Source organism: Myxine glutinosa, chromosome 7 (genome assembly GCF_964187855.1).
Source record: "Myxine glutinosa chromosome 7, kmMyxGlut1.1, whole genome shotgun sequence".
Lineage (NCBI taxonomy): Eukaryota > Metazoa > Chordata > Myxini > Myxiniformes > Myxinidae > Myxine > Myxine glutinosa.
The window spans coordinates 22665423-22686584 of record NC_136267.1 but is presented as its reverse complement, the minus strand read 5'-3'; the positions used below and the strand labels follow the sequence as shown (position 1 = coordinate 22686584).

Sequence of the window (21162 nt, the reverse complement as noted above, 5' to 3'; positions counted from 1 at the left end):
TCACAAAACAGTCGAAGATTTCCATAAACAAAAATACAGTATCCGAGAATAAAAGTCAGCCGGTGCAGACTCGGTCTACTCACTGCAAGTCACGTGATCAAAGGCAATGGAGATTGCACTAGAACTGCTTGCACTCCGCCTATTATTTTATAATTTGACTTTTTATTTATGTAATTATTTTTTATTGAAAAAATGTAAAAAAACAAAATTTTTGTACTTTATTTTGTTCTTTTATTTATTTATTTATTTTTATTTATTTTTTATTTGTTTCTTTATTTAATTTCCATGGTTTCATTAAATTTTATTTATTTGATTATTTTATTTAATCGCTTCAATTTGCCTGAGAACTCTCATTTGACTACTACAATAAAAGTTGTGTTATCGGCACCTATGGGGCCCCTGCCGGTTAATCAAATATGACAGTTATCTAAATGTTACATAGAATGGTGCAAAACAGCAACTTATTAAGCTTTGCCTGTGAAAAATACGTGAAATAATAACATTATTACAGTACAATATACTGTCGTGTGACTACCCTGTGTGGTGACCACTGCAGGGTGACACAGATGACCAAACGAGCTTAACTTTGAGGCGTTCAGTCAAAATATAGTGGAGAATACTCGTGGGGGGAAGAGACCGAAGAGTGCTTACCTTCACGGATCCCACCGGCAGTCCTCAAACCTGCAATAATTAATCCAACCGACACAGGTTTAAAATGTACAAGAAAATGCCGTCTTTATTAACCAAAATGCCGGTAACAAAGAAAATGCACGATAAATGAAACTGTATTCCTAATTTGAGTGCTTCCACACAGACCCGAATACAGACAAAGGATAAAATAACTGGAAAATAAATAGCTGTGATTTAGTGGGCACTTAGCTCAAATTGGCTGGTGTATCTTGGCAGGAATCGTCAAAGATCGTCTGAGGCCTCTACCTCTACGTCTTTGCGCGTGAAAGGTTCTCGTTGGCGCGAAGTAGGCCTCCAGCGCGGCCCGCTCACTCCTGGCTCCATGCGCTAAGTGAACGGCCTTGGTGTGCAGCTCGCTCCTCCAGCCGTGGTTGTCCTCACGATATCTGCACGTAAACCGCAGCTCTCCGTCCGCAGTTCCGCCTCCTCACGACCACTAGCAAGATGTCGGAACACGACCATTTGCGATGAAGCTTCCTTGTGCAAGAGCAATAGCGACCGTTCACCACCAGATCCCAAAACGATAAGAACCAAAAGGACTTCGATGTTGAGAGAGATAAAATGTCGATGCTGAGAAAGAGAAAATGTCGATGCAGAGAGAGAGCTTTTCGGCGACCATTCACCAACAGTTCCAAAAATGAGAAGGGAAAATGTCCGCCGTTCCACCTATTTTGTACGCGCGGCTCTGACGTATCCGTGCCTGCTTCACCAATCCCATAGTCCCATCTTACCAGTCTCTGTGCTAATCAAATCACTGCTCTTCTAGGTGTGGCCTCACGAACCTGCCTGTCCTCTGCACTCACCAAGTCGATGTTGTCAGCGATAGTGCTTGATGTCTGGTTTCCGGTTAGTTTTTAATTAGTGTGGTCAATGGCCAATTTCTGGCTAGGTGTTTGTAGTGCAGTGTCATAAGGAACACAGGAAAAGATTACAGAGGCAAGTACATGAAGAGGACGCAGGCGTCACATGCTCGCCGCTTCTCCGACCGGGCCACTGTCAGTTGCTTTCTTTTTTGGTGGTCGTGCGGATTTTTTTGGCCATTGAGTCTGCCCTCTGCATAGCCCCGGCTCTGCTCCCTGCTTCGCCTGCCCGGCTCCTTCGCCTGCTCGCTGTTTCCTCGGGCGCGCTCTCGTGGGTTGTGACCATCGCAGCGGTTTGGTGGCGGTTTCCCACCGTGATCTAGACTTGTAGCGGCGGCGGTCGATTTCCGCTGCATTTGCCGCTTTGCCGTGATCAACCTTGGCCTCGTGATCGTCTCTTTGCTCCTGCCTGCCCTCTGCTTGGTCCCGGCTCTGCTCCTGGCTTCACCTACCTGGCTCCTTCGTTTCCTCAGGCCCGCTCTCGTGGGTTGGGACCATTGTTTCACCTCCTCAACCTTGGCCTCGTCTCGTCTCTCCGCTCCTGCCTGGCATGGCTCTGCGGTACTCCGCCGCAAGGCTCCTTCTGCTCAATACCCACTCCACCCCATCATGCATCTCTGCCATCAAATCAAATGGACTCCTCCGACGACCCAGGTACATTCACCGTGGCTCCGGTCGTAAGTTTGTTTATTTGCAATCAGGTCACTCCATCCCCGTCCTCTGGTCGGCTCAGCGCACTCTCACTCTTCGTCCCAGTGCACCTGGTCACAGCAACGCACACGATCGCACCTCCTGCCTACGAACCCTGGCTAAATCACCTGAATTCATCCCTGCTGTTCAAAACAACATCAAGCTCACCCTGTTCAACACCCGGTCCCTCAACAACAAATGCCTCATCCTGAACGAATACATCCTGGATAACAAACTGGACTTTCTCTGTCTCACCGAAACCTGGCAACAACCTCTGGACTACTACACACTCAACCTCACCACACCCAATGGATATTCCTACGTCAATAAACCACGCTCGGAGGGCCGAGGTGGTGGAATTGCCGTTATCCACCGTCAAGACATCAAGACCAACCTCATCTCCATCTCATCTGCTCCATCATTTGAACACCTGGCTTTTAAACTCTCTGGTCGCACGCAGTCAGTCATGGCTGTCGTCTACCGCCCTCCCAAACCACACCCATCATTCCTGTCTGACTTCTCCTACTTTCTGACCCAGCTATGTTCCCTCTCCCCCTCAATCCTCCTCCTTGGTGATTTCAATATCCACATGGACTCCACTGACTCCACAATAACCACTGACTTCACTGATTTACTCACCTGCTTTAACCTCACTCAACATGTCGACTTTCCTACCCATATCCGTGGTCACATTTTGGACCTTGTCTGCTCCACTGGATTAAATTTGCACCATCTCTCTGGCTCCGACCTCACCCTCTCTGACCACTTAGCCATCACTCTGACCATCAACATCCCCGCCCCAACACCAAGGCATTATCGCACTATCGACTTCCGTAAGCTAAACGCTCTTTCACCTACCTCATTCTCATCCACCCTCTCTGAAAAAATGTCCGCTTCTCCCTTCATTGACCTCCACACCCCTTCCGACCTCACTGACTACTACAACCACACTCTCTCCTCCTGCCTTGACCAGCTTGCGCCTGTAAAAACCAAAACAGTTTCTTTCACCCATTCTGCTCCCTGGTTTACCCCTGAACTCCGCCTGATGAAAACTCGTGCTCACCAACTTGAAAGACTCCGCAATAAAACGGGTCTCACAGTTCACTCCCAAGCCGACAAGGACCACCTACAACACTACAAAGATGCCCTCTCCCGCGCCCGCTCCGCCTACTACTCTCAAATTATCCACTCTGGCTCCGGAAACCCAAAAGCACTCTTCTCGACAATAAACAAACTCCTCCGCCCCTTGGATACCACCACCCAGTCATTCACAGTAGACAACTGCATCTCCTTCCTCTCTTTCTTCCAACGCAAAATTGACAACATCTACAACAGCTTGACCACCGCCGCACCCGCTCCCCCTCCAACCACCTGCCCCCCCTTGTCCTGCCATCCCCTGTCTCGGTTCTCCCCAATCTCCCCTACTGACCTCTCTGAACTCCTCATAGGAATGAAAACTGCCACCTGCACTCTTGACCCCATCCCCTCCAGCTTTGTCAAGGCCTCCCTCCCTGCTCTCTCTCCACTTATCATTTCAACAATAAACTCCTCCCTGTCTACAGGCATCGTCCCACCTTCCCTCAAAATTGCTGCTGTTACCCCCATTCTAAAAAAACCTGGTCTAAACCCTGACACCCTAAACAACTTCAGACCCATCTCCAACCTACCCTTTCTGTCAAAAGTTTTGGAACGCGCTGTAGCCACTCAACTCAAACATCATCTCTCTGCCAATAACCTGTATGAAACATTCCAATCCGGATTCCGCTCCAACCACAGTACTGAAACTGCTCTCCTCAAAATCGCCAACGACCTTCTCCTCTCCTCTGACGCTGGCAACCTCAACATTCTCGTCCTCCTCGACCTCAGCGCTGCCTTTGACACCATCGATCACACCATCCTCCTCACCCGACTTGAATCCACCTTTAACGTTACCGGCACTGCCCTCTCTTGGATTAAATCATACCTCTCTGACAGACGCCAGTTCATCTCCATCAATAACTGCAAATCCCCCACTGCTCCCCTCCCCCAAGGTTCAGTTCTTGGCCCCCTCCTCTTCATCCTTTACCTGTCCCCCCTCGGTCACTTAATCCGCCGTCATGGTCTCCAATTCCACTGCTTCGCCGATGACATCCAGCTTTTCATCTCCACCAAGTCCGTCTCCACCGACACCCGCTCTATCCTGACAAACTGCATCACTGAAATAAAATCCTGGCTTCAAATCAACTTCCTCAAACTTAACTGTGATAAATCTGAAATAATCATCATTGGCCCAAAAACGCTCACAAAATCCACCCATAACTTTGCCCTCAACATCGACGGTATCCCAGTATCCACCTCTCCTCACATCCGGAATCTTGGCGTCATCTTTGACCAAACCGTTTCCTTCGACAAATACACTAAACAGATCACAAAGTCAGCCTTCTTTCACCTGAAAAACATTGCCCGTCTCCGCTCATCCCTCTCCTCCACGGCTGCAGAAACCCTCATCCACGCCTTCATCACCTCCCGTCTGGACTACTGCAATAGCCTCCTCTATGGTTCACCCTCAAAAATCACCAATAAACTCCAATACATTCAGAACTCCGCTGCCCGTCTACTCACCCATTCCCGGACCCGTGACCACATCACCCCCGTCCTTTACAAGCTTCACTGGCTCCCCATCCCCCAGAGAATCCAGTACAAAATCCTCCTCTTAACATACAAAGCCCTCCATAACCTGGCCCCATCCTACCTGGCTGACCTCCTCTCCAGACACACTCCCACCCGCAACCTCCGCTCTGCTGGTACCAACCTCCTGACCCCCTCCATCCGGACCAAATTCAGATCCTGGGGGGACAGGGCCTTCTCCATCGCTGCTCCCACCCTCTGGAACTCACTACCTCACACCATCAGAGACTCCTCCTCACTCACCACATTCAAAACATCACTAAAGACCCACCTGTTCAACACTACATTCAACATTCAACCCACAGCATTTAACCCCTGACTATCTCTTCTCCTTTTCCCTCCTTTTGCTTTAAATATTTCCCTATTGATTCTTGTCTTTTTGCAATTGTTGTTTTCATGTATTGTTATGCATTATGTTTTCCACTCTGTCAAAGCGCCTTTGGGCTTCTGGAAAAGCGCTATACAAAATAAATGAATTATTATTATTATTATTATTACATACAGGGGATTAATTACTCATAATCCCTCACTAATTAACAAGCCACACCACTCTGATGGGGACGAAGATACAAGCTTTCCCGACATCCGGTCCACACAAATTCCGTACTTATGTTACATAGAGGTTTCTTCTTCTTCACGACACTAGGAGCACACTAATCTATACACTCTATCTGGAGTAAGGTATCCCTACCCCCCACAAACGTAACAATACTGTCGTTGCCAAAAATGTTGGCACCCTTGCTCTTTTTTTCCAATAATGCACTATTTTTTCCAGAAAATTGTTGAAAAAAATAAATAATTGGTATCCACACATGCGTTTCTTTGATTTGCAGTGGAACAAAACAAAAAAGGTGAAAAATTACTAAATCTTGGCTTATTCCACACAGAAATCCTAAAATGGCCTGGACAATATTATTGCCACCTTTTTAGAAATTGTTAGAAATAAATAATTAGATTTCAAGCAGGTGATTCTCCTTTACTTTGGAATTGAACTCACCTGTGGTGAGTTGCAGGTGCCTGCAATATTTAAAAAATCACTCATTCAACCAGTTTCAAAAGAGACGAGGAGTCATTCTGCTGTTTTGTGTCACTGTGTGTACCGCAATGAGCATGGAGAAAAGAAAGGAAACCAGAGAATTGTCTGAGGAGGTCAAACACAAGATTGTAGCCAAGCATGGACATTCTCAAGGCTACAAGTCCATCTCCAGAGACCTTGATGTTCCTGTGTCCACTATATGCAATGTTATCAGGAAGTTTAATGCCCGTGGCACTGTAGCCAACCTCCCTGGACGTGGCCACAAGAGGAAGCTTGATCGAAGATTGCAGCGAAGGATTGTTCGAATGGTGGAGAAAGCACCTCGATCAACTGCTAAACAGATTCAAGCTGACCTTCAGACACAAGGTATGACAGTTTCAACTCACACCATCCGTCACAAACTCAATCTGAGGGGGTTCTATGGTAGGAGACCCAGGACGACCCCACTGATAAAGCCCAACTGGAGTTTGTCAAAACACATTGAACAAGCCAAAATCCTTTTGGGAGAATGTCCTGTGGACAGATGAGACCAAATTAGAGCTTTTTGGTAAAGCACATCATCTCTATGTTTACAGAAAACAAAATGAAGCCTTCAAAGAAAAGAACACCTAGGAGCACACTAATCTTTATTTTCCTTCTCCAAAGCACAAAATTTATTTTCCAAAACAAAATGAAGCCTTCAAAGAAAAGAACACCTTCCCTACAGTCAATTTTTTTCCCTTGGGATGGGGATATAAACTCAGCTGTTCCTGTCTGCATTTTGGTTGCTGATGTTAAAGATCGCATGGTGGCCTTGTAAAACCTTGGGCGATTGTGTTCATGTAACTTAACTAAATTCCTTCTTTATGTACTAATATATATTTCATTTGGGGTAGAAGAGTCAAACATGGAGGACGTTCAGTGATGTTTTGGGGTTGCTGTGCTGCCTCTTGAATTTGTGCATGGGATCATGAAATCAGGAGATTACCAAGGCATTTTGGAGAGCAATGTTCAACCCAGTGTCAGAAAGCTGGGTCTCTGTCGAAGGTCATGGGTCTTGCAGCAGGACAATGACCCCAAACACACTTCAAAAAGCACCCATGAATGGTTCAAGACAAAAACGCTGAACTGTTCTGAAGTGGCCAGCAATGAGTCCAGATCTAAATCCCATTGAACACCTGTGGGAAGATCTGAAAACAGCAGTTGGAAGAAGGCACCCTTCAAATCTGGGAGAACTGGAGCAGTTTGTACAAGAAGAGTGGGCCAAACTGCCAGTAGAGAGGTGTAGGAAGCTCATTCATGGCTATAGGAAGCACTTGACCGCAGTTATTTGGTCCGAAGACCGGGCTACCAAATATTAAGTCTTAGGTGTCAATAATTTTGTCAATGTCGTTTCTTTTTATTTTCTGTTTTAAAAATATTTATTAAGTTCTGAATCAAAAACAAAGGTTTTGTAATATTAACAGTGAAATAAAGAATTGTGGAGACCAAATACTTTTGTCAATTTCAACTTATTTTAGAGAAAATTGTGAGTTATTTGAAAAAAGTGCAAGGGTGCCAATATTTTTGACCACGACTGTAAAGGTAATCACCAATGAATTGTGCAAATCAAACCAAACCGACACACATTGTCTTTTATTATTAATGATCCAATCACACAGTGACTGTGACAGTTGAGCATAAGCCAATGCTCTACTTTACTCGTAACAAGTACTGTATGCTAAAAATGCACGTAGTTTATTTTTAAGTGTCATTCCTCGTTTTGAACACTTTGTGCAGCATGTTGTTACTGAATTTCCCAAAAATATAATATAGGAGTCAACGCTGTTTCCAGAGGAACCAGCACACAACCTTGCCAGGAAAAGATTGAAGTGACTTTAGTTACCAGCCACGAATGCCCTTTATGGGGACCACCTGCCCACAGAAGTATAATGACAAATCGGCGATGCTTATTGCTGCAAGTTCAGAGATAGGAAATTTGTACTTTACCAAAGATTCTCAAAGGAGGATCTGCACTAACCCTAAAATCATCATAATCTTCATCACGTTGGTTGGTGCTGCCAAAAGTTACGAGGCGAGCTAGAATCCTGGTCGGGTCGCCCCTCAGAATCGGGACTTAGGGCATGAATTTGGCCATGGTACTCTCGTCGCAAAGGACACCATGGGATATTTAACATCCACCAATGAATGCCGGTAGACGGGATGCCCGTTTAACATTCATCTGAGGGACAGCACACAAATTGATGAAACTCCGCCGGGATGATAGTTTATAGCTGGGTCGGGATTCAAACCCAGGCTACGCATCTTAGAGGGGAGTGATTGCACCTCTAGGCCATTCTGCCAGCCCATCATCATCATCATCATAATCATCACTAAGTGTTTGCACCTCTAGGCCATTCTGCCAGCCCATCATCATCATCATAATCATCACTAATTTTATTTTCCTCGTGTAAGCGAGGGCATTTGTACGGGAAAGCAAGATTGTCGTTTCTGAAAAATGACATTCTCTTTCATTTAACATGGTGAAAAGTCCGTCCAACACGTTTGTATGTCATCCCTTCCATTTAATTTTTGACATTGTGACCAAAGCATTTATCTATATTATATTAGCCGTAGGTGATTCTGTCTGTCTGTCTGTCTGTCTGTCCGGGGGTGTGGCTTACTCTGTTAGGAGAGTAGCTCCACCCATTCTGGGAGAGGCTTCATAAACAAATATCCACCATTTTATTAACTCGCATAGCTTTGAGGCCTGTTTAGTTAGGCCCGTGCTGTCTTGCTCTCACAGTTTTATTTCAACTCCAATTCGATATATCATTTCATTTTTCACAGTCGCTAACATAGTTTTAGACTCGGTTGAAAAAAAAATGGGAATAAAATCCCATGAAAGTTTCCTTTTATAGAATGAAATGAATTCTCAAAGGCCTGTAATTTCAAGGCCATTGAGTCTCTCTCACGCCTTTATCTCCAATCTAACTCACCATCTGATTTCATTTTTATCGATGGTTTTAGACTCGGTGTCAGCAATAATTGAGAACATTCACGCACACGCAGGAAAATGCAGAGATATATTTTTTTAAAATCGCGCCACGATGTATCATACACCGTTATTGGAGCATGGAATGAAGGTATTGGAAAGGGTGTTGGAGAGGAGGATAAGGAAGAAAGTGAAGATTGACGAAATGCAGTTTGGATTTATGCCAGGAAGAGGAACGACAGACGTGCTTTTTATCGTGAGGCAGTTGCAGGAGAAGTACATGGAGAAGAGGAAAAAGTTGTTTCTTGGGTTTGTTGATCTGGATAAAACATTCGATGGGGTTCCACGTGAAGTAGTGACATGGGCATTGAGGAAGTTAGGAGTGGAGGAATGGTTGATCAGAGTAGTGATGGCAATGTACAAAAGAGCGCGCACAGCTGTAAGGACGAAGGACGGGAACAGTGGCGAGTTTGAGGTGAAGGTGGGAGTGCATCAGGGGTCGGTACTAAGTCCACTACTATTTGTAGCTGTGATGGAGGTGCTGGCTCAGAACGTAAAGGCGGGTTTACCGTGGGAGTTGTTGTATGCAGATGATCTGGTGTTGATTGCAGAAAGTATGGATGGACTGAAGGAGAAGATGAACAAGTGGCAGGAATGTATGGAGACAAAAGGTCTGAAGGTGATTATCGGAAAAACGAAGGTAATGGCAAGTGGTAAAGCATGTGGTGAGGTGGAAATAACTGGGAAGTGGCCGTGTGCTGTGTGCAGGAAGGGTGTCGGAGTGAATTCCATTCAATGTACAATGTGCGCTGAGTGGGTTCATCAAAAATGTAGTGGTTTGAGAGTGTCATTAACCAGTGTGGCAGCTACATTCAAGTGTAAGGTGTACACAGAGGGAGCTGCAGATGGAGGAAATGTTGAGTTGGATCTTGCAGACGGCGTGAAGCTGGAAGGTGTGAAAACATTTTGTTACCTCGGAGACATGCTGAATGGAGAAGGTGGATCAGACTCGGCAACAGTTGCTACAGTGAGATGTGCATGGAAGAAGTTTCGGGAACTGAGTGGCGTGCTGACAAGGAGGGGAGTGCCGTTGAAGCTGAAGGGAAAGGTGCATGCTGCATGTGTGAGAAGTGTTATGATTTATGGGAGCGAGATATGGGTAATGAACGTAGAGCAGCAACGAAGGCTGGAAAGGGTGGAAATGTGAATGGTTCGGTGGATGTGTGGAGTATCGTTGAGAGAGGGGAAGACAAATGATGAATTGCGAAAGATGATGGGAATAGAGCCTGTGATGGATGCTGTGAAGAGAAACAGGTTGAGATGGTTTGGTCATGGGTTGAGGAAGGATGAAAGTGACTGGTTGAGAAGAGTGATGGAAATGAATGTAGAAGGAAGTAGAGGACGGGGAAGACCGAGAAAGACTTGGCTAAAGATGGTCGAAGAAGAAATGCGGGCAAGGGGGGTAACAAGGGGAGATTCAGAAAATAGGGCAAAATGGAGAAGATTGTCATGGGGACCGCAAGGCTAACCCCCGCTCTTGCAGGGAAAATGGCCTTAAAATGCCTGTTGTTGTTGTTGTTGTTGATGTATCATACACCACCCAACATAACACAGACGGCAACATGTCGACATATATTTGAAATTCGCTTTTTCTTTTCCGTTAAGATATATTACTTTTCCGTTTGACAGTCGTCACAAAAACGTCAACAATGATGCCGACATATATTTATTCGTTCTTATTTCATTCAACATTATTATCCGGAAGTAAAGGTTCACGTGTGCATGGACGTGTCATTCACATATGTAAAATAAATAATTTAACAGACGGGAAATTGCTGAGATATTTCGTTTGGAGCGATTATACACCGCCCAAAGGAAAATTTTCACCGAGAAACCGAGTGAATTCACCAAGCGAATTTCATCGAATTTTACCGAGTTTCTGGAAATTGCCAAGAGATATTTCTTCGTTTTTATTTTATTAGTTACCAGCAGAAGTACCCCGCGTTACCGGGCGGGGGGAGGGGGGAAGGGCACGTACACTTCAGACGTGTGTGTGTGTGTGTGTGTGTGTGTGTGTGTGTGTGTGTGTGTGTGTGTGTGTGTGTGTGTGTGTGTGTGTGTGTGTGTGTGTGTGTGTGTGTGTGTGTGTGTGTGTTGTGAAACTGAAACGGAATGTGCAGGTGCAGCATCTAATTCAATATGCCGAAATGTCTCACACGTCCATGCTCGTGGGATTCCCACGGGTGACCTCACTGTTTCTTAATATTTCATTTATACCAGTTGAAATAATGCATTTATATGCTGAGTATTGGTGGGCATAAGGTCAGTGCAAGACTATGTTGTTTTAATACATCCTTACTCAGTGCTTCAATTCGGGCTGGCAAGATAGCCTGGTGCCCTGGTGTTGAGTGTTGGGTGGACCCTGGTGTTGGGCTAGCGGCTAGGGTGCCTAGGATCCTGGGTTCGAATCCCGGTCGATCGCTGAATTAACGCCAGGGGGGTTGACTCAGCCTGTCATCCTTCCGAGGTCGGCTAATTGAGTACCAGTTCACTGGTAAATCCCTGTTTGTCGTTAAAGGCGGCAAAAAGGGTTGGCGTCAGGAAGGGCATCCGGCCGTAAAACATTGCTTCAAAAAGGGGACCAAAAAACAACAACAACCACGGTTCCCGAAAAAGGCCAACCCCCGCTTTGCGGGGGAAAATGGCCTCTAAAGGTGTTTTTTTTTTTTTTTTTTAAATAAGATAGCCGATAGGTGTACACACTCACCTGTGAACTCTTTTGACTGGGTTCAAATCTTCAGCCAACTATAAACTGTCAAAGGAGGATCTGTATGCCAGCTTGAGTGTGTTGAAGTTCCCACAATACTCTTGTTAAAGATTGGGCTTTACCAGCCATTTTGTGAATTTTGTATACGTAACCAAGGCTTGTGGGAGAGATCATGGGGGCGTTGTGGGAGAGTTGGGGGGGGGGGGGGTGGGGAGAGGACACATGGGAGTGAACAAGCTGCACACAAGCTAAATGAAACACAAGAAGAAGAAGAAGAAGAAGAAGAACAGCTGGAAATTGGGGATGAAGCAGAAGAGGAACAAACCAACCGACAACTAACAAACATAAAGAGGTGAGAGGGAAGGGGGAAAATCACAGTAAACTTGAAAAAGGGAGTGCTTAGGAATTGTTTCATTCGGGGTAGAAGAGAACACGAGTCTGGATGGGGGATGACCTGAGGTGGTGGTGAATAACTGTCTTGAAGCCCTGGAGGGAAGAATGGGATTGAACAGGCTGGGGAGGTTTGCTCCACAGGTGAGAGGAACAAATGAGTGCAGGTGAGCAGTGAGCCTGGATTTTGGGAGGATAACAAGAGGGTTAATGGCAGATTGTGTGTGCACTGTCGAAACCTGATAGGGACAGAACCAAAAGGGAAGAGGGTGCAAGACCAAAAACGAGGTAGTAGAATACTGGGAGGCCACCAGCATGTCTGATGTAACGGGTGAGACCATACCAGGTGTGAAAACAGTTTGTACCTGGCGAGAGGAGCGAAGAAGGGGAATAGCAAGTTGTGTGCATTCTTACTGGAAAGGTTGGATTTAGGGCCTCGTAGGCAATGCCCCAGATCAGCAGTTAAAGAATAAGTACCATATGCTTCGTTATTGGTAAAGCATTAGAGGGAATAACTACAATCCACTTGAGGGAGGTGCTGACTCAGCCGTTGTGTTTTTCTTCTAATAAATAAAAATACGAGTTCCCTTAAAAGGAACTTTGATGCAGGAGGAGGCCATTAGGCCCATCAAAGCCTCGGCTATTATTACCAATTTATGGTTGTTTGTCTGTGCTCTAACCTTTTTAATGCTGAGCATCTAGCAAGGAAGCAGCATGCACCATTTTATTAAAGTCTTGGGTATAACTCGGCTGCGGTTCAATCCGTGACCTCCCAGATTCAGAGAGGACACTCTTAACCCTTACGCCACCGAAGCTGGTTATTTTACAAGTCATCCATTGTTGTTTTCTAGTTTTTATGGTCCCAGTATATCTTTTCTCCCATTCTTTTCTTCCATTTCTTCCGCTCTGTTCATTCTCTTATTATGATTTTCAGTTTTAGTTTCTGATGCAGTGTTGTTATTTATTTATTAACGTTTGATTTTACCACAAATGACCTCCGACTTCGAGATTGTAAACTGTCTGGACAATTTCCTTCATCACTTGCATACAAACTCGGGTTACGCATGGCAGAATTGTACAAAATATTGTATTGTGCCGGGTATTGTCCCTCCTCCCCCCACCCCGAGGATTGATAGTCTATGCCTAAGTTAGGGTGTATATTAATGTTTGTGTAGGTATAGTGGTACCATTTCAAGAACGATCACTTGGGAGAGATCAGCTGACCTGTGAATGTCGCCTCTCCCTCTCAACTCGAGTCTCTTGAGCTCTTTGTGCTTGCTTATCTATATAATACACTTGTCCGTCCATCTTTAATACTCCTTTCCACTTATTGGTTGGAAAGCTAGCCTGACTCCACCTACAATTGAAACCTAAAAAAATCATACGGGCACAATTTTGGTGATATGCGAAGTCAAAGACATCTTCAGAGCTGTCATATTCACGATCACCATGCCCTCCTTATAACTTTTGCCTTCAATGTAAAACGACCAAAGCGACTGTTAAAAGTATGATCTAATGTCAAAAGGTTGGAGCTGAAAGGCTTCATGGGCCTTGTGAAGGCCACAGGAGTTATAGTCCTCAGGGTTTAGGCCTCTGGTGTTAGCCTATGGGCGAGTGAAATTGGAATCTATCCGAGCTACACAACTACAATGTATTATATATAGGCAGTGCACATGTTTTTGCTGCAAACCCAGGTTATTTTTTTTTTTTTTCAAGAGAGATCGAGTCAGCGGTCTGTTGCCTATACACCGTCCATATTACCAAGTGGCATTATCTCGAGCAAGGGCTTTTACCACGTCGTTTCCACGGGTCCTTGCTATTATTTCCATCTATTTTCTCTTTGACCAACTCGACCAGGGACCATAAAACCCATGTCCATTATAAAGATCTTTGTCCGAGGAGCTCTGGGAATCTCGCAGGATTCTGAAACACGGCATTGATCATTATTTATTTTTGACGACGTGTATGTATGCATCAGGAAGAAGATAAACGGTTTAGGATCGTTTATTGGCACAAATAGGCTGCTCATGGTCACTTGAGAGTTGCAATTCCATGGGGTTTCGACATATCTCGTGGGATTGTGAGTTGGACAGGTGACCATGATGGGCCCTGGCCTGTAGGAGCCATGCTGTTGCTGTTTCGATCGTGGTTTCTTTGAAATCGGTGATAGCATGATAGGAGAGGGGAAAGAGTTCAATGTTCTTCTGTTTCTATAAGGTAATGAAGAAATATGTAATGATTGCGAAGATGCTGAGGGGGTCGAGGAGAACAGAGAGTTGGGGTTGGGAGATGGGATAGAAAAAGTGGGACAGAGTTTGGGGTGGACGGTGAATTGACGAGTTATGGTGGTGTTGGGTGGTTTTAAGGCTTGGAATGGGAAGGGAGTGAAGCCTTAGGGATGGGTGTTGGGTGGGGGAGGTTGTGGACTTTGAGGGGGGAGGGGGTTGATGATTTGAGATTTCCGAGAGAGGGATTGATAACTTTTGTGAATGGGAGGGGAGGGGTTGGCGTGATGATTTGAACTCACGTTTTACATTGCACGGACGTTCCGCTTGTCCCTGCTCGTAATAACAATAATACTATGAGTTCCCTTACAAGGAACGTCAGTGCAAGAGGCCATTCGGCCCATCAAAGCTTGCATTATGGTTGCCAACCTATGGGTGGTTGTCTGTGCTCTGTCCATTTAAATGCTGAGAGACGAGCAAGCTAGTGAGTAGCACGTACCATTTAAAAAATCTTTGGTATGACTCGGCCGGGGTTTCCATGTTCCATAATGCTGCAGTTGGAGGTCTTTGCTTGCTGTTCTTGCCAAGAAAGTATACTTAGCACAGTCGATGGGGGCTCATTTGTCATCTAGTTAATGCGCAGCAGTTTGTGGAAAGATTTTGCCAAAAAAAATTCAAATAATCAGTCCCATTTAGTTGCTGGCTGTATAGCTTGGCCGATAGCTTTGTCATGCTGTGATATTGTAAGGATGAGTTGAGCTGGTGGTATTTTCCTCCGTTTGAATGTCGCGTTAAACACTTTTTGATCGCGTTGCAATATTTCGACATTTTGACGGTGAACGATGCATCTCCACTGCCTCTAGTCAGGTTCACTATGTTAACAAATATAATTTCATTCAAAGTTTTGGGAGATTAGCAAACCTGTACATTTTTGGAATCACCAGAGCATGGACAATCCGAAAATCAATGTTGGCTTTTGCACAGGCACCTGCATGGCCGCCATTTTGGATTTTCAAAATGGCCGCCATAAAATACATATTTTGCGCTATCTCGGCTTCTAGTCAACCCAGAAACTTAATTAAATATGCTAATCCTATGTTTTCTGGGTCAAGGAATCCAATAAAGGCCTCAAAATAGTGCTCAGGATTATAGAAAAGCAACAAACAAAGGTAGTTGAAAACCATTATCTTTATATTTGTGATATAACTGTATTACATAATACATGATGTTGCAAGTCCTTTGAAGTTATAGGTATGGGTTAATAAAGCAAGAAAGCAGCCTTGTTAGTATCAGATTGAACTATAAGTCCAATACACAGGATTTTTTTGATTTTTTTTTGTATACAGAATCGAGGCTCGTGAAAGAGCTAACATGTATCACACAAACAAATCAATCAAACAGACAAACAAACAAAGTATATAAAAAGGGGAGCGGTAGACAAGATGGGGAGAGAAGGGGAAGCACATAAACACAACATTTGTGAGGGACATCGCGAATGTGTGGGAGGGAGAGGGCATGGGGGAAGGCGGCATGGGCAAGGGGGGTGGGGGGGTGGGACAAGTATAAACACAAGGACACCAAGGACTTACAGGAAAGAAGTTGGTATTTCAAAAAAGAGGATTTGGTGTGAAATTAGCGTGGGTAGAAAAGATCAAGGTTTTAGATGGGGGAAGATAAGAGATGGTGGTGAACAGCTGTTTTAAAGACCTGGAGGGTGGAGTGGGATTGAAGAGAGTGAGGGAGTATGTTCCAGAGGCGGGAGAAAAGAGGAATGAAAGAGTGAAGGTGAATAGAGAGTCTTGATTTTGGCAGTTTAACCATAGAGGGTTGCAGGCAGATCTTGTGCGACCTTTAGGAATATTGGGGGGACAGAGCCCAGAAAGAGCTGGAGGAGCAAGGCCGGAGAGGAGTCGGTAGAAGACAGAAAGACCACCAACCTGCCTGCGGTGAGTGAGTGAAAGGCCCTCAGAGTTAGCTTCATCACGGGAGATTCCAATGATTCTGAACGCTTTGGTTTCAACAGCGTGAAGCCGAGCTAGGTGTGAGGTAGGAGCACCAGCCCAGAGGGGAGAGCAGTATTCCATTGAGCTGCGGATGAAAGCCTTGTATGTGGTGAGGAGCTCAGGTGTGCCAAGGAAGGACTTCGCACGACGGAGGATGCCCAGTCGGCGACTGGCTTTGGAGGCCAGCTTGGAAATGTGGTTTTCAAACCACATTTCGACTCGAGATCGAGATCGACTCGAAACCGAGATCGACTAGGTCTATACCGTTCAGGAATATGCTTTTACAGTTCTTCATCACTGTCTTGAGTGTCATTTTCGCAAAGGTGTCTACGCAAATGCCAACATTAATTTTTGGATTCCTCGTGCTCTGAATATTCCAAAAATGTATAGTTTTGCTAATGTCCAAAATTTTTGAAAGAAAAAACATAGTGAACCTGACTACTTGTTTGGATGATGAAATATCCGGCATCGGGTGGAGTCTTCAGTATGATTATTAAAATACATTACTGTACGAGTATCGTAGTATCTTTCTCCACGCTCCTCGCCCTCAGGTCTCCGTTACTCGAGCAGCACCCATAAACAGCGACTCGCATGGCCGCAGCACCGGCCGCTTCCTCACGTCTTTCGATGGTCGATTGATCATCAAAACCATCACTGGAGAGGATGTGGCTGAGATGCACAGTATGCTCAAGAAATACCACCAGGTGTGCAAGAATGTAGCTTTTAAAAACGTTTTTCCTTTTTCTATTCAAACTTGTTGCATGATGCCCTTCGTAGGATTGACGAGTTTGTTCAATCGTGACTTTCTTCATTCAGAGCTAGGGCAACCTTAGGCCAGAGGCTCTTTCGTTAGGAAATGACGTCATTGCAGATTGACCTCATGGATCTGCGGATAACATCCTAACCATTCTCTCCCCACCCAAATCCTCCCAATAATTTTCAGTAAAGTCATATTTCATATAAATCTTACATCTGAATTCTATTTGCATGTACTGAGCCTAGTTTTGAACATCCCTGCTTTACCCAAGCTTTAACACCTGGTACGGGACAAACGATCTCCTTCTTCTTTTTTTCATTTCAATGTGCTTTCTTTCACCAACCGATGTAGTATGTCGTCGAGTGTCACGGTGCTACACTGCTGCCCCAGTTCCTGGGCATGTACAGGCTCACGGTGGATGGTGTTGAGACCTACATGCTCATGATGTGCAACGTTTTCAACCCCCAGTTGCGCTTGCATCGCAAGTACGATCTCAAAGTAAGGAATGTTGTACAAGTGTGTGCTCTTATGGGAACGAGCTGCTAGCAAATCTCTGTTGTTCTTGATTTTTCTCAAACTTGATGATTCTTCAACTCAAGTTGGTATATTCCATCCGGCCTTGGTCCGATTGATAGCTCGTTCTCCAGTTACTCTAAAACTCTCCTGTTGTGCTGTTAATTGTATCTACCTTTTTTGTTTACAGATGTTTCTAGATCGGTTGTACGAATTGCGGTTTCATGCATTTCTCTTATTGCTTAATCTTGATTTTTGACTCGTGCTTTGTAGGGCTCTACCGTAGCAAGAGAAGCCAGCGAGAAAGAGAAGGTAACTTCTCTTTACCTCTCTCCCTCTCTGTATTTGCTTGTGGGATGGTGTGCTTGAGAATGAATCAATTTCCCGGGTGATGTATTGGAAATGTGAATTATGCTCGGGAATGTGGAAGTCAGTTAAATCTTCAGGGTGAAAGGTGATTAACTATTAGTTTTGAGCATAGACCACCATCGAGGAAATTACCACTTCATCGGGTGCTGCTGTTTTATCCCAATTTATAATAGATTAGCAGAAGTACCCGCCGGGCGGGGGACAGGGGGGGCGGGGGGAGGGAAGGGGGGGAAGGGGAGGGGGGAGGCAGGGAAGGGGAGTGGCTTCTGAGTGAATGTGGCTCACGTTTCTGGGTTAAGTGTGATGCCGATCAGGAAGAAGAAGAAGCCGTACTACCAAATTCGTACACTTCCGGAATTGTTTGATTTATTTGTATTCAAATGTCTGGTAATTGTTTTGTATTTATTTATGCGAATGTGTACTTGTGTATAACCGTCATTCATTTATAAAGGCTTCGGCACTATCGAACGATTTTATTTTATTTTATTTTTTTATTTTTTTATTTTTTTTTAACTCCAAAAAAACGAACTTTTTTTTTCAAATATATCTTTTTTTGCCTAAAACACTCCCAGGCACTCATTGATGAACCTCTGAAAGTTTGATGAAGATCCGTTCAGCCATCTCTGAATAAAACGCGGACATACACAGACAACTCGCGTTTATATATATACATATATAAATCGGGATTTAAATTTAATTCAAAAATTGATCCAGACGTCTATTCTCTTTCAAATATTCAAACCGACAGAGGTAGTTATTTATCACAGCATCTGTAGAGTTTTCACCCTTTTACTCAACCCCGTTTCGCTGTTATTTGGTGGAGCAAAAAGTCAACTGAGCTTTATAGATATTTAGATGTTGAATAGAAAATTTGATACTCTGTGTACAAGCCAAGAGAGATTGCACATTTTGAGTTTAAATGAGTTGGTTCATTTTGGTTTAAACCACTCTTCATTTTTGGCTATTTTAAATGCTTTTCATTTCGTTCAGGAAAGGATAAAATGAATTCTTATTGCTTGTTATTGCCGACTGTGTAGGCGAAAGAATTACCAACTCTTAAAGATAAAGATTTCATCAACGAGAAGCAAAAACTTTGTGTTGGAGAAGAGAACAAGAAGATGGTTTTGGGGAAATTGAAGAAGGACGTTGAGGTGAGTTGCTTGTTCGGTTGTTTTATTTTGCTGTATTGCCATGTATATAAACGGAAGCTATTGTCGTACATTCAGCCTCCGTACTCACCTTTTCCTCCTACGTAGTGGAACGATAACCTGTTGTTCGTGTGCTCATCCCTGCGCATGCAGACTACCGTTCTGATGCATTGCTAGAATAGGCCATTGGTATTTATATGCCATGTTTTTTTGGGAAGAGTTCATTAAACCGGCTGTTCCATGTGCTTTGACTCATTTGTTGAGGTTAAAGATTCCATTTCTTCTTTTGCAAAACGGATGATTGAACACGACCAACGTCCAGACCCTCAAGTTGAGGTGGAAGTGGAGGCAGAGGTGGCGTTAGGGGCCACGAACCACAAAAGGGTCCTCGGACCAAGCTGATTGCTCATTGGTAAAGGAACACACCCCTGGATCAGGTTTTTACATGAGTTTGTGTTTACAGTTAGCGGTGTCCGGATAATATCTATATATATAATTATATATATATATATCTGTGCAGTGTCTGTCTTGTGTTGTGTTGGCTTGTCTTGTCTTGTCACTGAACTACTCCCTCAAACTTTTGTGAAATCGTACCAAACTTCTGGTATGCACATATCTCTCCCGTCGGTATGGCCTAAAGGTTTTTTTTGGAAAAATTTTCCAATTATTATTTAATTTTTTGGGGGAATATTTTCGGTAAAAAATTTTTTTCCCAACTTAAGTTTTCAACTTCAATTGTTTATAAAATGTGATATCACGTATATTACAAATACATTTGTGCAAAATAATTGTTTGAATTATGATTGGTTTAAACCATGACAAATCGGCAACTCGGGTACAGTCATTAATCTATCTATAATTCCAGTAATCTCTGTGTGTATGTTTGTATGTTTGTATGTATGTATGTATGTATGTTTGTCTGTGACCGCTGTTTCGCGACAACTACCGGTCCGATATACTTGCAACTTGCCAGGTATATTGCTGGGGACCCGAGGATGTGCCTTTTCAAGGTTTCATATTAATCGGACAAGTAGTTAGCGAGCTATGGCGATTTCTTTACCAAACTCCGCAAGCCGTTCGCTTTGGACCAAACCATTGCATGTAAATAGAGGGGGGGGATTGTCACCGTACTCGCAAGCCGTTCGCTTTGGACCAAACCATTTCATGTAAATAGAGGGGGGGGATTGTCACCGTACTCGCAAGCCGTTCGCTTTGGACCAAACCATTTCATGTAAATAGAGGGGGGGGATTGTCACCGTACTCGCAAGCCGTTCGCTTTGGACCAAACCATTTCATGTAAATAGAGGGGGGGGGATATAATTTTAGATATAGATATAGTACGGGCATGCCCTAGTAATAATAATAATAATAATAATAATAATGCATTTATTTTATATAGCGCTTTTCAGGAAGCCCAAAGACGCTTTGACAGAGTGCAAAACATAATGCATAGCAAAACATAAAAACAATTGCAAAAAAAAAGAATCAATAGGGAAATATTCAAAGCACAAAGGAGGGAGAAGGAGAGGAGATAGTCAGGGGTTAGATGCTGTGGGTTAAATGTTGAATGCAGTGTTGAACAGGTGGGTCTTGAGTGATGTTTTGAATGTGGTGAGTGAGGAGGAGTCTCTGATGGTGTGAGGTAGCGAGTTCCAGAGGGTGGGGTGGGAGTTCCAGAGGGTTCATTTATCTACATATCTACACATCTGGGCAGTGTCTGTGTTGTCACTTAACGACTCCCTCCAACTTTTGTTTCCGTGGTTGTGAAGTGTTTTTAATAACGTTGTGGTGGTTTTGAATTACGTGGTGGTGAGGTGTTTTGAATTACGTGTGGTAAGGTGTTTTGAATTACGTGGTGGTGAGATGTTTTGAATTACGTGTGGTGAGGTGTTTTGAATTACGTGGTGGTGAGGTGTTTTGAATTACGTGTGGTGAGGTGTTTTGAATTACGTGTGGTGAGGTGTAATCGTCCCAAATTTCCAGTCTGCACCTACCCCTCTCCTATGTATGTGCTGAGGGGTTCTTTCTTGAAAAAAAAACATTCAACCTAAATCTTCAACCTAAATTGCCCATAAAAATGTAATATCACAAACA

The 21162-nt window shown here is 44.2% G+C and overlaps 1 protein-coding gene across 2 annotated transcripts in view; it reads left to right on the top strand.

Moving 5' to 3' along the window:
- Positions 1 to 21162, top strand: part of LOC137431051 (phosphatidylinositol 5-phosphate 4-kinase type-2 beta) — a 193953-nt gene that overhangs the window by 104631 nt on the left and 68160 nt on the right. For both annotated transcript variants that reach the window (XM_068121931.2, XM_068121930.2), the window contains exons 4-7: positions 16833 to 16985; positions 17390 to 17536; positions 17825 to 17863; positions 18958 to 19071. In XM_068121931.2, coding sequence (XP_067978032.2) covers positions 16833 to 16985; positions 17390 to 17536; positions 17825 to 17863; positions 18958 to 19071 — 453 coding nt within the window. The remainder of the gene's footprint in view (positions 1 to 16832; positions 16986 to 17389; positions 17537 to 17824; positions 17864 to 18957; positions 19072 to 21162) is intronic.